At 41.6% G+C, this 16,753-nt stretch overlaps 1 protein-coding gene across 1 annotated transcript in view; it reads right to left on the bottom strand.

Moving 5' to 3' along the window:
* Positions 1-247: 247 nt before the first annotated feature.
* The window catches only part of si:dkey-100n23.5, a 49,541-nt gene continuing 33,035 nt past the window's right edge, over positions 248-16,753 (bottom strand). Inside the window, 2 exon segments of the mRNA XM_062431567.1 lie at positions 248-1,932; positions 10,815-10,962. Coding sequence (XP_062287551.1) covers positions 1,762-1,932; positions 10,815-10,962 — 319 coding nt within the window. The 3' untranslated portion in view covers positions 248-1,761.

The raw sequence follows: 16,753 nt of genomic DNA, 5'->3' as shown, positions 1-16,753 counted from the left end.
TTTGGAGACAAGGCAGGGGCCAGCAGAGTCCAACCAATAATTAATATCCATTATTTAAACAGCTCAGGTCTAAGACGACTTCGCTTACATTTATAGACACACATGCACACAAACACAAATGGACACACACTTGACAAAAGGCAGGGCAGTGGCATGAGGGGATGAGGGATTGCATCAACGTGAAAATGAAATAAACACACCCAGTCTCAGCTTTGTTAAGAAATGTCTTTCCTGCTCATTTATTTGATTGAGTGCAGAGTCAAGTAAAACCATGAACAGTGCCAAAAGAGGGGTAAGGGCATGGTGCAAGAAAGTGTTAGTGTGCGTGTGGCTCTGTGAAGTGCAAACTAAAGTTGCACTCTGGTGTCACTGACGCCCGGCAGAAAAGTTCAACAACTCAAGGGTAAAAAGGGTCAAGTGTCGGTTCATTAGTTCAACTTGTCAGAGAGGCAGCTGACAGCCGGCAGTGTGCGCCGACAGTGATGAAATCACCTAGATATGGGAAAAACCAAATGGGCTGAGGTTGAATATAAAGTGACTCTATTATCCTGCCAATCACACCTCAGTTACGTCCCCTCACCACTCCTGACAAGGGCCATGAGATGATGAACCATCAAAGGCTGTTGCTATGCAGCGGGTGCCTTGTGTGTGTCATCTTTTCCGACCCGTTTTGACAGGCACCAACTTAGAAATAAGTGTGTGTGTGTGTGTGTGTGTGTGTAAGGAGGGGAGCGTGTTGACCAGTAACATGTTTCTTAAGTTGTTCACAAGGCTTTAAAGTATAACCATAAGAGCAGCAGGTTTGGACCAAGAAAAGCATTTTCTTCATATTCCAGTCCAAGGCACGTACAAAAATAGAGGGCACACTTAAATATATACAGTGCATTCATCTGTTATAAATACAATATAACAAAAAGCTGTAATACATCATAAAAAATACAAAACCTTCTTTCAAAGGAATACTTGTGTGAAAGTCGCAACAACAGTACTGCCAAAGGGAAAAACTGAATACTGTCCGAGGAAGGAGAAACTCCTTGAAAGCAACATTGTTCCTTTGGGACTTATTTGCCGCAGGAGGTCATCTTCACTTAAAAAAAAAAAAATCCCTTCTGTATTTGCGCTGTACGCCACCTCCCCCCTATCTGCATGAAATGTATCCAATATCAGGATTCAGATAGGTGAATGTAGATGCTTTCACGTCCGGCACACAGGGCACCCTTTCAAAGGTCTGATTTTCACCTCACCTCCACATGCTAAACTAACGGCTTGTTATGATTGCCTTCCAGTGGCCCTTTATGGGTTTTTTTTTTTCCTTTCATTTTTGTGGTATGCCAAAAAACGCTGCAGAATACAGGAGTCACGACGGCGGTGAAGAGAGAGAAATTGTTTTAAAACCTTTGGGATGCAGCAGATGCCTTTAACATTAGGAGAATCTTTATAGCCGCTTCTCTCTTGCTCCTCTCTCGTGGTATTATTGCAGGGAGCTGCAGCTCTGTTCAGTATGTGTGTGTGTGCGTCTTTAGGATATTAAATAGTAAAGGATGGGGATTAATAATGGAACCTGACAGCTCATCTCCGGCTTCTATCTGCCTGACTGTCCCCCCAATCATACCTTCCATTCCCTCCCTACCTCTTTTTCCTCTCTCTCAGTTTCTAATCCGCTGCGTTTCTCTCTGGCTGTGACCCTCCTTCGTGCTCCTTCCCTCGAGCTCTTTTGTCTCCCCCTCTCTCTCTCTCTCTCTCTCTCTCTTCAGCTCTCTCTCAGGGCCCTCGGTCTTTCAGGGTCATGTCAGGCGAGTAGAAGAGCACGTTGGTGTCATCGTCGTCGTCGTCATCACTAAGGTCGACCAGGTCAGCTTGTGTGTAGCGCACCGCCCCGGGGTGATACTCTCCGATCCGTGTCCTGTCGCACAGCCGCGACTGCAGAGCCAGCTAGTGCGCACACACACACACACACACACGCACACACACACACACACACACACACACACACACACACACACACACACACACACACACACACACACACACACACACACACACACACACACACACACACACACACACACACACACACACACACACACACAGAGAGAGAGACAGACAGACAGACAGACAGACACGCATAGTTTGGAATTAACACATGACGTTTGTACTGGAGTATGTTCACAGTAAGCCAAGTGAATCTAACAATGCAACCTTTTTTCTCCGTTTTGGCCCCAGCAACGTTCAACTTTATGCAAATGTCGTTTGATGCAACAACCTGGAGAGAGGCGATCATGCTTATTTTGAGTCCCTTAGAAAATGGAAGCACAGCTGCTTCCATTTTCTACTCCACTCAACAATGTAAAAGTACTGTACTTCAATCTTGATGAAGGGAAAAGCTGCTTGTTGTGGTCAACAGCTTCCCCACTCAATATGATGCAACTTTAACGAGCCATCGGGACTTGAATAAGAAAAACGATGTGTGGTAACATATCGCTCAGGAAATGAACTACTTCGTCATGCGTTAGTAGAGTGGCGACAGGAGAAATTAAACGTACAATCACAGCTGAGTAAGTAAATTGTGTGGTAAATGCTAAACACGTTAAGACTTCAAACACGTATCTTATCGTCTCACCCAAGTAGCACCTGAAACAAGGGCTGTTCATGGTGCTACTTGGGTGGTGCCCAGACCGACATTAGCTGCATGAAAAAACGTGAGCCTTTTTATTAATTTCAATGGGTGCAGAGCATTGAGGCAGTGGGGATGACTGGGCAAAACAACAAAAAAGTTGAACATTCCTGATGGATTACTTTGTAACGTGAACTGTATTTCGACTGCTTGCCGCCATGATAATGTTCCAGAGTTGTCCTGTTTGTGAGTATTATGAAACACTTTGCAGAGTTTTGGGGCCTGATAAGCCTATGAATGCAAAAATCTGTAACTTCAACTTTACTTCCTGAATTGTATTTCATCGTCTCACTGGTGCCTTAAACAACACAGCCCCTCACACTGTTTTAATGCTGGGTTGTTTTCGGTCTGAATGCAGTTTTAGTTTGGAGCTCTTGGCAAACATTGAGCGGTTGGGGCTACATAGCAGTGAAGATAAAAACACTTTCCGTCATCTTTAAACCTCTCTGATCGCTCAGTCTAAATTTAATCTAATCTAAACCTTACTAATACATAACCAATTACACAATATGGATGTTGTCATTAGGCTCCATTCATGCCAGGTTTGTCAGACAACCTTGAAATCATAAAACAGTGATTGCCATCTTAGTGCCACAGTGCTGTCCACTTAGTTAACAGCTAGCATTTATGACTCTAGATCCAATCACTATTATATGCTCATTTTGTTTTCTGACAACAGAAACTGAAAAATATGTACGCGAGAACAACTACATTGTGAATTTGTTTTTGGGTTTTTTTGGGTCTTTTTTTGTAAAACACAGTATAAATGATCACAGAGAGCAGGATTGGACTTTAAATGTGTAATGGTTTTATTAACTCAATTGAAATAAGACAAAGAGCAGGCGATTTAGACATTTACTGTTGTTTTCACTTTTCAGTGTGGACAAAAATGACCTGAAAACACCTGTTTGGACACACACTGTGTGCTCATAATTAGCTGGCTTAGTGTGGACGTAGAGTAAGATTGGAATGATACTAAGACATATGGGGATCGGGAGCAGCATTTTCCTGCATGCACATTTGCGTGCGCGCACACACAAACACACAGAAGGAGTGAGAGGTGAGCTCATTGCAGAGCCACAGGCGGTTCAGCTGTATGGCTAGAATGCAGATCAATATCAGGGAAGGAGAGCGAGAAAGAGGTGGAGAGCAAGCAAGAGGGAGAGTACACAGGTGGGAGGGAGATGCAACACAAAAGAGAGATGCAGAAATAATGTAAGAGAGATAAATGCCAGAGATGCTGTAGCAGAGTACAGGGAACAGAGGAGGCAGGCAGAACAGACATGCACAAAGAGATAGAGATACTGTAGAGATAGCAAGAGCGGGAGGAGGAGAACAGTCAAAGACTGCCATGGAGGAGAGCTGAAAAACAACGGAAGACTGGATAAAGCAAGAGATAGACAGCACACACTAGCACTTTTTCATACGCACAAGAAACCAGGTTACTGGGAGAAATTGGGTTACACAGGAAATTGGACATCACATTCACATGTACTGTAGTAACCTGGTTAAGTAAAACCTTTAAGAACATGCGGCAGTTCGGTAATGGAGGAGGCTAATTAATGTAAATTTTAGTTTTAGCTGGATTAATTCAGACTGCTTACGCCTCAGTGGCTTCAGCTAAACTTATCTTATGAGGTTTGGACCGAACCACCAGTGGTACCTGTGTGGTGGCTGTGGTAGCAGTTGTTAAGATTGTTTAACATTTTCACAATGTTAAAAAATATGAAAGATTTTTATTTTTGTGAAACAACCTAAAACAACCTGTACAGCTGCACTGACCTCATCCACGTCTGTCACTATTTATCTAACTATTTTTCATGAATGTAGCTAACCACCATCTCCAACCACAGGTATCGGTTATTAATGGACAACCCATTAAACCTATTAAATCACTTCAATCAGAGATGTAGTCAGTGATTCAGAGGTCTGGAACAAGCATACAGATGCAGGTCCTTTGCGACATTAAATATGGCGTGTAGCTCTTCACTTTGCTAACATCAGTTCCTGAGTGATTGCGTACAACGTATTCACAAAATATTTGTCTTGCAAAGTCAGTTGTAAAACCCAAAATGAAAAAATGAGATGCTTGCCTTCATAGAAGATACCCAACACAGTTAAGCCTTTTTCATTATGCCAAAACTGCATGTAGGGCTGCGAGAAACTATTATTTTCATTATCGATTAACCTGTCAATTATTTAATCAATTAAACGATTAGCTGTTTAGACTATGAAATGTCAGAAAATGATGAAAAGTGACTATAACTGTTTCCTAACGGCCAAGGTGACAAATTGTGTCCCGACCAACAATCCACCACCTAATTTACTATCATAGAGGAGTAAATAAACCATGAAATATTCACATTTAAGAAGATGGAACCAGCACATTTTGAAAATTACAATCATTAAATTATCAAAATAGCTGGTCATTAATTTTCTATCGATTGACTAATCGTTGCAGCTCTAATTGCATGGAGAAACCACGCGGGATCCCTTCATGACACGTACAGCAAGGAGGGATCAACAACTCTTTGTACACACATATTGAATGTAAGTAGCCAATTAAGACAAACATGAAAAAATGTGAACCTATATCTTTTAAAAAATGTGCTGCACAGCAGACACAAGGACGAGGAAAGAGGCAGACAGCAGGAGAGAAAGAGAGAGAGAGAGAGAGAGAGAGAGAGAGAGAGAGAGAGAGAGAGAGAGAGAGAGAGAGAGTCAGCGCTGGGAGGGGAGGTAGCGTCTGGTATGAAAGCGCAGATTCGTTGCGTTGAGGAAGGAATGTTTTGATGCTGTTACAACTCCCCCACCCCACCACCACATTCACCACCTCCTTCTCTCCTTTACCCCTCCTCTCCAACGCCAATCTCACACCTGATGTGAGGGGGCTGCTGGGAGTCGCATGCCAAGATGAATAACAACCGGCTGTTAGTCACGAACACACACGCTGCCTGTCTCTCTCTCTTTCCCTCGGTCGTCTTCTTTCTTACCTTCTCTCTCTTTCTCTTGACACGCACAAACCGCATTTTCTCTGTGATTTACGAACACATTGAGATTCCATTTCACTCTCTCAGTCTCTTGGTCTCTCTCTCCCCACTCACCACAGTGAAACATTGACATTTGGGTTGAAGGTCATACCACACATTCCACTCTTCCACATTGTGCTCATGACCCGTTATCAGCCTGGCTGCTGATACTGAGTGGGTGACAATATGTGTGTGTGTGTCTGTGTTTGTGAACTAAGACCGCAGAGGGTTTTTTTTCTTTGCAGCTCAATATCAGCCCCGTCTCATATCCGCAGATACTGTCAATGTTTGTAGATTGAGACAAATCTGTGGAGAACAATATTGATTGTGGTGTTTATTGAAATGCGACCAATGAGTTTTGCGGTTCAAATGTAAAAACTTCATGCTTCTGGTGATCTTCATCATTACATTTTTCTAAAAGCTGAATTTCGGAATAAGCTGCAAATTTAGTCCAGTTATTAGTATTTTTACTATAAATAAAGGGATTTTGTTTTGAGCCAAAAACACTTTCCTGTATGTGTGATGCATGAACACTTGTCACAGATGACAGCTCTCATTTTCTAAAATTAAGTAGCCTAATTATAAATTCTGAGGTAATTAGTTAATAAAGTTTTTGTAGGATTAGAAAGTCAGTCAACTTTAACTTCCAAGACGTATTAGGTCTGCTTGAAGTCAACATTGTGATTATGAAATGCAGATTCACTGGTAATATGTTTTAAGGCTGCAACAAACTTATTTTCATTATTAATTAATCTGCTTTAGTTCTGTCTATAAGATGTCACAAAATGGTGAAAAATGCTATTAAAATTTCACTGAGCAGTCTTTAAATTACTCGCTCATACAGTCCAAAACCAAAAGATAGCCACCTTTCAATCACAGAAAACCAGAAATATTCCCATTAGTGGATTTTGGGCATTTTTGTGCCTGAAAAGTTAATTGAGGATTAACTAATAACGATTGTTACCAATGCATTTTCTATCAATAGATGACATGTTTCAGCAGTTCATTAGTTATGAAATGGCTGCTACTACAACTAATAGCCTACTACTGACGCATTCCAGCAACGCTTTTCAGTTATCCATCTAACGCAGATCTGAGAGAGCAGAGCTGCCTCAATTTTACAGGCAGAAGCTGTCTATACCAGCAGCATACAGGCTGCACTTATGTGCTTTACATGCCTACCTGCAATCTGAACTATATTTTTAGGCTTCAAATCTATTTTTTTTCCTTCAATGTGTGTAACAACATTGATTGTGTAATGGGCTGTGAGCACTGTCAAAATGTTGGAGACGCTGACGGAGGACTGCAGCTGCTGCTGCTCTGCTGACATGCTGCTTACTCTGTGCAGCCAGAGTAGACACAGAGTGAGAATCAACACAGCACTGTGTAGCGCTACAAAGCTCCTCATTGTTTTGATTATCCAGGCCGACGAAAATGTCAGTAACTGCTCCCAGCAACCTAACACAACCTAACTTCGGGCTACCTGCAAAACCTCAAACAGCAGAGAACCGAAGAAAAACAAGTCACTGATGAGGAAAGTCAAACATTTAACTAGCCAAAGGCAAAAGCTGATATTTTTCTCATCTTCTGGGTGGACCAAATCACAGTTAAATAGAGAGAGAGTGTAAATCGGACAAGCAATACACTGGTGGCCCTAAATACAACTCCAATGGTGCTCATGTTGCTCTGTTTCTGCTGGAGGTATAAGTAGACAGTGGTGTGCTAACTTGCTACGACCGAAATACATCAGGCAGGGACATGACGCATCACACAGGAAATATCAACCCAATCTCATATCCGCAGATACTGTCAATGTTTGTAGATTGAGAGAAATTTGTGGAGGGCAGTATTGATAATGGTGTTTTTTGAGATGCAACCAATGAGTTTTGCGATCCACGCTGCCGTGGGCAGGTACACAGACTCCATCTTTGTAGCGGTTGGTTGTATGACAGATGTGTTTTATGACGAGATTTCAAGTAGTATAATACGGAAAATAGGCTAAAACATATGCAACTGAAACTATTATGATAATAAAACCTGTGTACATGTATACCGTAAATTTATTTTCAGATGTTTTGAGCTGTGCGTGACCTATTCATATTGCCTATCTGAAGTACTTTACAGATTACTTATGTCATTTTCACTGGTTTTGTTTGTCCACAAGTGTCGTGTTGCATTTGTGTATTTTAGCCATTAGTCTTAACAACTTGAGATGTAAATACTCATTACTGCAGGTCATTCTGCCCTCTAGTGGTCAGAAATTGCTTAATGTAGCTTTAAAATGTGCAATCCAAATGTATTAGTATAAAAAAAAAAATTAATTATAAAAAGTCAGTTAAGAGGCGATTTGATACATTTAAAAATGCAAGAACTGTTACAATATGGAGACAAATTCTGTTCGCATTTTAAAATACTGATAGAGTTGTAATAAAGAACAATATATGGATTTGTGACATTTGGGTATATCATTTGTCAGAATGTGTTATAATAATAAAACAACAATAATTTAGCTTCTGTCTCTTTAAAAGGCCCCCTCTGGATGAGACAGTTCTGCTCTGATTGACCAGTTTCTGGAAGCTGCCCGTCAGCAGACATTAATCAACTAATCATGAAACAAACTATAGTATAGTAGGATTTTACTATGTTTTCTTGTTCTTTATTACAAATGTTAACTTCTCAAATACATCCCCACATGTTTGAGCCAAAATCTGATCTGAAATTTGAGAGTGGACAACGCAAACAACACATAGAAGAACTTTACAACATAGCCTACAGAAAAGATGGCTGTTTATGGGCAGGTGCGTGAAGTTGCCGTCAACTTGTTGGCAAGGTAGAAAAAACTGTTGCAAATGAAGCATAGAGCAGGTTGAACTCTACATATGTTAAGTTATTTTCCATGCTAACTACTACAGGACTTCTTCCCAAAGACTCTGGTGAGGTCCCTCTTTTCATTGTTGAAGTGATGATATGTAGGCATCTGTATTGAGCCTGTCTTTTCTGTAGGTCAACTGTTTAGGGTCCAATTTGTGAAGACTGGTCTACGATTTTCTGAATTTCTATAAAAGAAGTTCTCACATCACAGTATTGTTTGCATCAGCATCTTTCATAAATTGTCAGTTAAAACTTGATTAAGACATGACTCAACCTTTGTGCATTACTTAGTTTCACATGGCTGTTAATCAGTCTCAATGACTGAACAGTTACTTGACCAGGCACTAAGATTGGCGGCTTTCAAAATTCAATTTCTGCATTGCTAGGCATTATCTCTTGACTATATGACTGTCCCCTATTTGCTCTTGTTATCCAGCTTTTTCAACTGAAAGAGGAATTATCTAGCTTCTCCTCCTCTGTTAATTACAGTTGACATAGATCATGATCACAGACCTGTTGATGTTGATATCTCAATTCCTTTATTATGATAGAGATAATTCCTTCTTCAGATTAGGTTTATACACAATTTTTCAATAAACTCTTTAAGAAAAGACCCACCAAACACATATGGATTACTTTTATATTTTATCTGGTACTCAGTTGTTAAGCCTCCCAAAGGCCAATCTCCCTCAATATCTGTGCATTCCTTCAAGCTCTTAATTGACCACCTTATAAAAGACAGACCTTATTTGTAGAGCCTTATAGAGTGAGAATTGTAAATACTGCTAATGTTAGTATGTAGAATTATTTTACAAATCGGCTTTCATCAACTATTTAGAGAAATTTGTGGAAGGGGAATCATCAACTAAAAAAAGATTGACACTGTTGTGATGAGCTGAGTTTGCTCTTTCATATATATCCCTAAAAATAACTAATCATTAATTCTACTTAACCTGACAACTGAAACATGTTTTGATATTCGACTAACAGCACACAACATTTCAAGTATGCAAGGACTGGAAAACAGCAGGTTAAACTTAACAGTTATTTAGTGATATCTATCATCATCTACTGAATGGAATGGACCATAATTTGGTATTGACATTCAGTCTTCTTAGATGATTTATCCAAATGAATGTGGTGATCACCAGACACGTCATCTGGTAACACCATGAGGTTGAGGTTTTGGTTTTGAATTGTATAAATTTGACTTGAATAAAATGGTTTAGTTTTGCTTTAACTTTTGATCATTATCTGATCAAAACTTTAATCTGTTCAATATTTTGGTTTAAGACCAAATACTTGCAAAACTAGTGACATTCCCATCAGCCTCAGCTGCACTTAGTATTTAGTAATTATTAACAAGTGTTGTCATGCTGACATAATATGTTTTAATCATACTTTATTTGTATTAATGATCTTCCAAAAATTGCCTCTAATTGTCCTGTTCAGTTATATGCAGATGACATGATTATATACACATCTAACTCTCATATGACTGAAATTCAAAGCTCTCAGCAATAATAATTTTTCAATTGTTCAAAAAAGTTTTAATAATTTCATATAATACAAGCTGTCTTGTAGTATGTTGTTTGGTACTAGCTATAATCTTCTGCTTAGTTGGTGATTCATTTTACTGATGGGTCCCTCTTTATTAAATCCAATAAATTTAAATACTTGGAATATAAGATTAATTGTTCTGATTTTATTAGAAATAACATAAATACTAGTCTCAGAATACTACACCTGACAATTGTTTTACTATCCAAGCAAGAAAACAAATAGTCCAACAGCTTTTGTTTCCCATTATTGGTTATGGTGATATTATATACCAGAACATCACTGAAACACATTCTTTCATTTGTCCTGAGGTGTTCTTTTCGCAAGCATCAATGTTTCATGTACAATACCCTAAACTGGCTTCCACTTCCCTCTGGGAGACATTTTCATTGGTTGCTCTTTGTTTTCAAATGTTTTCATCATATTCACTTAGAAAAAGCTCAACCTTTTTATTGTGCCTAGAATATTTAAAGAAATTAGGGTGCTTTTAAGTTTTAAAGCGCCATCAGACTGGAATAATTTGCTTAACTCGCTCAGGTTGATTACTTCTTTCCATGACTTCAATGCTTCTTGCTTGTTCATCTTAAATCTACTGTACTTGTTCTTGTTTGTGATTAGTTATTTCTAGTTCATTAATGATGTGCATGTCTGAAAAGGGGATACAGATGTGTGTTCAGTACCTGCATGCCAGTAGGGCTCAGTAGACTCCACCAGTCCCTATCCAGGCCAAAGACAAAGGCATTGGCCAAGCCGTGGAGTGGCGCTGACAGGACGTGCAACAGGGTCAGAGAGAAGGATGGATCCTGCGGGTACATGGCATTATGGAGCCTGTTGGAAAGAAAAGAAAGAGAGACAAAAGTGTTGAGTTCATCCATGAAAAACAAGTTGTAAATAAAGGGACAACCTGCAAGAGAACTTCAAAAAGGCAGGGAATAGTGGCAAAAGGGAAAGGCAGAGAGTGAGAGGTTTGATAGAGCTACAGAAAGAGGGAAAGAGAGAAAGAGAGGACAAGTGAGTGACAGAGTGAGTGACAGGGTGAGAACGAGAGGTAATGAGAGGGAGCGTCAGAGGCAGAAAAAGAGGGAGAGAGGGAGAGGAAAAGGGGAGGGCGAAAGAGCGAGTGAGCTTTATATCAGCGTTTAAGAGCCCATTAGGCAGCGTGAGACGGCTGGGCTGACACATTCTTGGCTGCCGCTTCGACAGCACGCAGCACTTTACAAGGACAGGGAGAAGTGTAGCGCTCAACTCCCTTCCTCTCCTTCCCTCCTCTTTCTCTCATCTCAGTTTCCTGCTTCTCCTGACCACATTTTCACTGTCCCATCTTCTCCCCCTTTTTCATTCGGCACACGTTCCCCACACACTGATTCCCCCTTATCCAATATCCCTCCCATTGCCTTGCATTTGGTTTCATCTGTCTGGATATCTCATTTTCATCTTGACTCATGAGGGTGATCCTCTATTCTTTTCTTCTCAATTCCCCTCTCTGTGCCTATCTCTCTGGGAGCCTGGGGCATGACTCGAAGGAGAACCTGATATTGTGTGGTATAGCGGTGAACTAATGGCTGCCTCCGAGAATGATGCTCCTCAGCCATTAACCCTGGATTAACCCTGTATTAGCACTGCTCGCCGGGTTAGCCCGCCACTAATGTCTTTTATTGATCTATTAGTGAGAGAATCAAACCGTACACCGCTCGCAGCGTTTTTCGTGTGCGTGGTGTTTCTGGGTTTGGGTGTGCAGAGTGAACTAAGTGGCCACAGTGGTTGACCTCAGGGTCGTGAAAGTCATCCCCGAGCTACTTGTGTCTCGCAGGGGAGGAAGACACAAACCCAACCAGGAACCACGTTGTATTGTGGTTAGATGGAGTTACACGAGATGCTGCAGTGACTCATCTCTAAATGACCGACACTGTCAGAGGGTGAGACTCGTCTCCAGTTATTTAAAGTGATGGTGATTTTGACAGCGTCTTTGTTAGTCACCATTATTCACTTCACAGCTATGTTGCCAAAATCGTGACATTACTGGACAGATTATGGTGACAGCCGCCAAGCAACTGCAATTAAGGAAGAAATTTAACCAGAATTTGAATTGAAGAAGAACAGAGTTGAAGGATATCCCACAATTTTAAAATGATTACTTCTTGGAAACATATCATTCTTTTCTCAAGATTTCCAGAATTTGTCACCACAATGATTTTAACCCTTAAACTGTTGGAAATAAATTATATAATGACACTTATCCAAATGCAAGCGTTTTTCTTAAATATTCATTATTTATGTGATAGAATGGCATTTCTCTTTAAAGTAGAGCATCTCTGAGGTGAAAAGACACACTCATCATCTTTGATTTTCTGCTGAAAATAAAAATGTCCCAACATCTCTCATCCTGAGGACAGCTGCTATTGGATCCTGACTGACCATTTCGGAATATTTCAATTATTAATAAAGTTGTCTCTGCTGTGTCATGCGTATAAAAATACCACAGCCCCTCTCTCAATATGGAGATCCATGTATCGATCCTGCTAATGCGATATCCAATAAACTCAAAGCCAACCGATTAAACAACATTGTGCTCACTGTGTTTATTATGCACTAGTGTTGTTAATAAGAATGTGATAAAAAGGCTTGGAAAATGCTGTGTCCAGAGGTAGCCTTTTCCTCTAATTTGGCGCGATCTTTGTTTTGTGGGGAATCCCGGGTTCTCAATTCCCAACATTCAACCCTTGAGAAGCCTTAGTGTGTTGTTCATCAATCCCAGCATTATTGGGTCGGTCCCTGCCTTCCCCATAAGTGTCCTTGAGCAACACACTGAATCCCAAATTACGTCTTTTGCATTGACATTTGTGTGTGAATGGGTCAATGAAAAAGGCAATAAATACATTCCATTCACCATTTACTGAACAATAAAAATAGGAAAGTTTATTCATTAGTTAAGAATCCCTTTAAGCATTTGTTTGTAAAAAAACAGGCCCCATTGCAAATATTAAATTGTGTACTATTATAGATTTGAATAACATTGAATTCCATATTATTTCATTCAATCTGCAGCATGTTTCAAGCTATGAAGTTGCTTTAGCTAACACTTGTCTAATAGACTACGGAACGGAGATGTGCGCCCTTTTCTAGTGTCAAGTTTCAGTTAAAAAATCCAACTTCTTTCCAGGAGTATTTACACTTAGCTTGACTACCCTCTCTTATGTTGTGTTTACTGAAGCCAAAGTGTGTCCATATGATAGCATATTTTATTCTATACCAGCTCTTCTTCAACAGCGTCCCTGTGTCAAGCTGTAGTTTCTCAAGCATTTGAGAGTTTTTCAGTACATTTTCAGTTTATTGCCCAACCCTTAAACAGTGTGTCAAAATTGGCGCACCTTTAAATTACAGGTTAGAAGCACTTCTACTTTGCCACACTAAGCCACGGAAGAAGTTATGAGAGGGTTTTTTTGTTGTTGTTAATTCTCTGCAAAACCCAGTGAGAACCGCAGGTGAACAGCACAGAAGATGATTATGGAGATTCCTCCGCAAATCTGGGTATAATCCTCTCTTATCCTCTTTTGCAGCACGGGGTTGTAAGGTTTATTTGCTATTAATCTGTCTCCACTTACCTTCCAACTACCTTTTGAAAAAGTTGTGACAGCAAAAATAAACCACAGGATGGGTCGGCCAAGGGTTTGCAACCAGCCTGTAACAAGAACCTACCTGCTGCAAGCGTTTCTGGGTGTCAACGAAATGCCTAAACGCAGCTCAAAATAAAAACCAATGGTGCAGCTAGTGGAGCGTACAGTGGCGTGTTCTGGCACTTGTCAGAGTAAGGACCATTTCAGAGCGACGCTGCCTGTTTTCTGGGTTAGGCTACCGCTGTATCTCTGAGGACCAGACCAGCTGCTGCTCACATTCATTTCACTTCCCATTAAAGGTGAAATAAATCAGGAGTCCCTGCACAACCTCCTTAGAGACGCAGGAAGCACATACACAGAGGAGGTCTGACACATGTGGACATACATAAACACACACATCCCTGCCCGTACGCGTGCAGAGAGGTGTGTACATTTAGTATAACCTAGGTCATATGCATTGAGGTTGTCAGGTGGAGAGGAAATGCTGTGGATGTGCATGCGTCTGCCTGTGTGAGTGTGTGTGTATGTGTGTATGTTTCTCTGAACAGTGCAGCGGTGAGAGTGAGTGGGTCTGTGTGAAGGGGGGCTATTTCTGGCGTCTCATTTTTCCCCCTGTTGCCGCAAAGAAACGCGATCGGCGTCCGGGAAACGAGAGCTGGCAGCAAGCAATCATCTGCCTGCCACACACACACGCATGCATGCACGCATGCACGCAGGCACACACACACACACACACAAAACACACACACGCAGCACCTCGCAGCGCCGAGCAACACGCGCCATGGCAACGGAACAGCCGCAATTAGAGGCGAAGAGCCTTTCCCCTCCATCGAGGGAGAGACGGAGAGCAAAATGAAAGGAAGAAAGAAAGAGCGGGGAGGGAGGGAGGGAGGGAGGGAGGGAGAGGGAGAGGGAGAGGGAGAGAGAGAGAGAGAGAGAGAGAGAGAGAGAGAGAGAGAGAGAGAGAGAGAGAGAGAGAGAGAGAGAGAGAGACAGGAAGGTGGGGGGGCTGGCAGAGACGAGTGTCAGAGAAACAGCCTTGCACAGGAAGGAGAGAGGGAGAGTGGAAGAGGAAGAGCACAATAAAGAGGTGACAATGTGCAAGAGTGAGGCTGTGAAGGGGAACGAGGGCCGAGAGCAATGGAGGAGGAGGAGGAGGAGGAGGAGGAGGAGAGGGGAAAGGGCTGAAGGAGTGAGGCTGAATGGAAAAGACTAAAAAGCAGAGGAGACAGCGAGCGAGGAAGAGGAGGAGGAGGAGAGATATCAAAAAAGACAGATTGCAAGACATGAGCGAGACAAACAAAAGCGATTACGTGCGAGAGAAACCAAGATAAGAAGAGAGGAGAAAAAAAGGCGAGGAGGTTAGATAGAGAAGGGAGGCGTGTGGAGGAGGAGGAGGTGGTGGTGGTGGTGGGGGAGGTGGGGGGGTAGGCTGTTTCTCCTGTGTGAGTCGGGCTAATGAAAGATGAATGAGGGAGGCAGTGGTGGGAAGGAGAGTGTGGTTGCGGGCGATGCCTGGCTGAGCTGCTGTGCGTGTGTGTGTGTCGGGGTTTGTGTGTGCTGCGTAGTCGAGCGAGTCTCACAGTTGGCTGACTGGTGTTGGACAACAGGGATGATATTGTGTATACTGTAGGACTCAGGAGCAAATGCTCAACTGCTACGAACATACAGGCACGCACACACTCATGGAAAGAGTGTTAAGTTTGCTCCCACCTGTAAGCATGCAGTCAGTCATTAACACTCTCACAGCGTCTCAGAGCCGCGCTCACATATTCAGACCTTCCATCTATCATGTTGTCAGTCACTCTTTGAACCCATCTCTCTCTCACCCTACAGATCCTGCACAAAATCCCTCATCCGCCTCTCCCTATCTCTTCCAATATCCCACCCTGCCAGTCTATACCACTTTCCAGCCATCATTTTACCCTCTTTCAGACTTCACCTTTTCGTCTGCCTTTAATTGTTGTGCTGCACATTCTCAGAGCTGTGAGCGAAACATAGTGAAGCAGCTCAGACAAGAACCCCTTCCCCGAGAGCAGAGGGCGGCCAGACAGAGAAGTCATCCTGACCCTGATCGCACTTCCTCCTCTCTCCGACTCACTGCCTGACGTCTTTTTTTTTTCTCCTTCCAGACGAATCACACACTTCAAAGTGCCAAAACAAGGCCCTAGTGCTGCCTGCAGCGCTGCTGCTGACAGAAGATCTGAACTTTTCTCTCACTAAAAGGGAAAATTCTGCCAAAACGTGCTTAATCCCTTGACTCCCAGTGAGGTCAGTGAGTGATTTCTGACTTTTCTCAGCTCTTAAATGTTTTGCTGCTGATCAGTTATTGAGCCAAGTAAAATGTTAAAATGTATTTCTGAGTATAAACTGTAGGTGAGATGAAATCACTAAATCTTACTGTACATGAATGAAAAAAGGTAAAGTATGACCTAATTATACTCACTGCAGAGCGTACCTGCAGTTTTCCAACAGTTTTTTGCTCTTTAAGACGCTTTGAATGCTCCTGAAATTAAATTTAGGTCCAATTTGACAAATAAAATTCTTAACTTCCATGACAAAACATTCTGCACAAACAGACGGATACTGGAAATTGCCATAGTTCAATAATGTCTAATTATACTTCATAATGCCTTGGGGCATTATATCCTTTGATCAAATCTGAAGCAAGTATAATTCACTTATCAAATCCAAATCCTTTTAAAATGCATAATCAGACCTCTTTAGTTTTAATTCTCAATTATTTTAAGTAGCAAAAGTTATAAATAGCTCATTTTTTAAATCTGAAACTCAGTGAAGAGAAACATTGACTTGTGGATACACTGGTTTAAAAGGTTGTGTTGGTTGTGGTGTTTTGTGCATGTGTGACAGCCTTTAAGGCAGCACAAACTAAGGACAGGCTTTTCATTGTTCAGTGACAACATGTGATCAGCCACTCAAATATGGCATAAAGCTCTGATGCTGGTGGACTATCAGTGGGAATATGGTGCGCTCTATAGATATGG

Source organism: Scomber scombrus, chromosome 13 (genome assembly GCF_963691925.1).
Source record: "Scomber scombrus chromosome 13, fScoSco1.1, whole genome shotgun sequence".
In the NCBI taxonomy this organism is placed as follows: Eukaryota; Metazoa; Chordata; class Actinopteri; order Scombriformes; family Scombridae; genus Scomber; species Scomber scombrus.
Note: the sequence above shows the minus strand (reverse complement) of the source record. Positions and strands in the feature narration are given on the sequence as shown.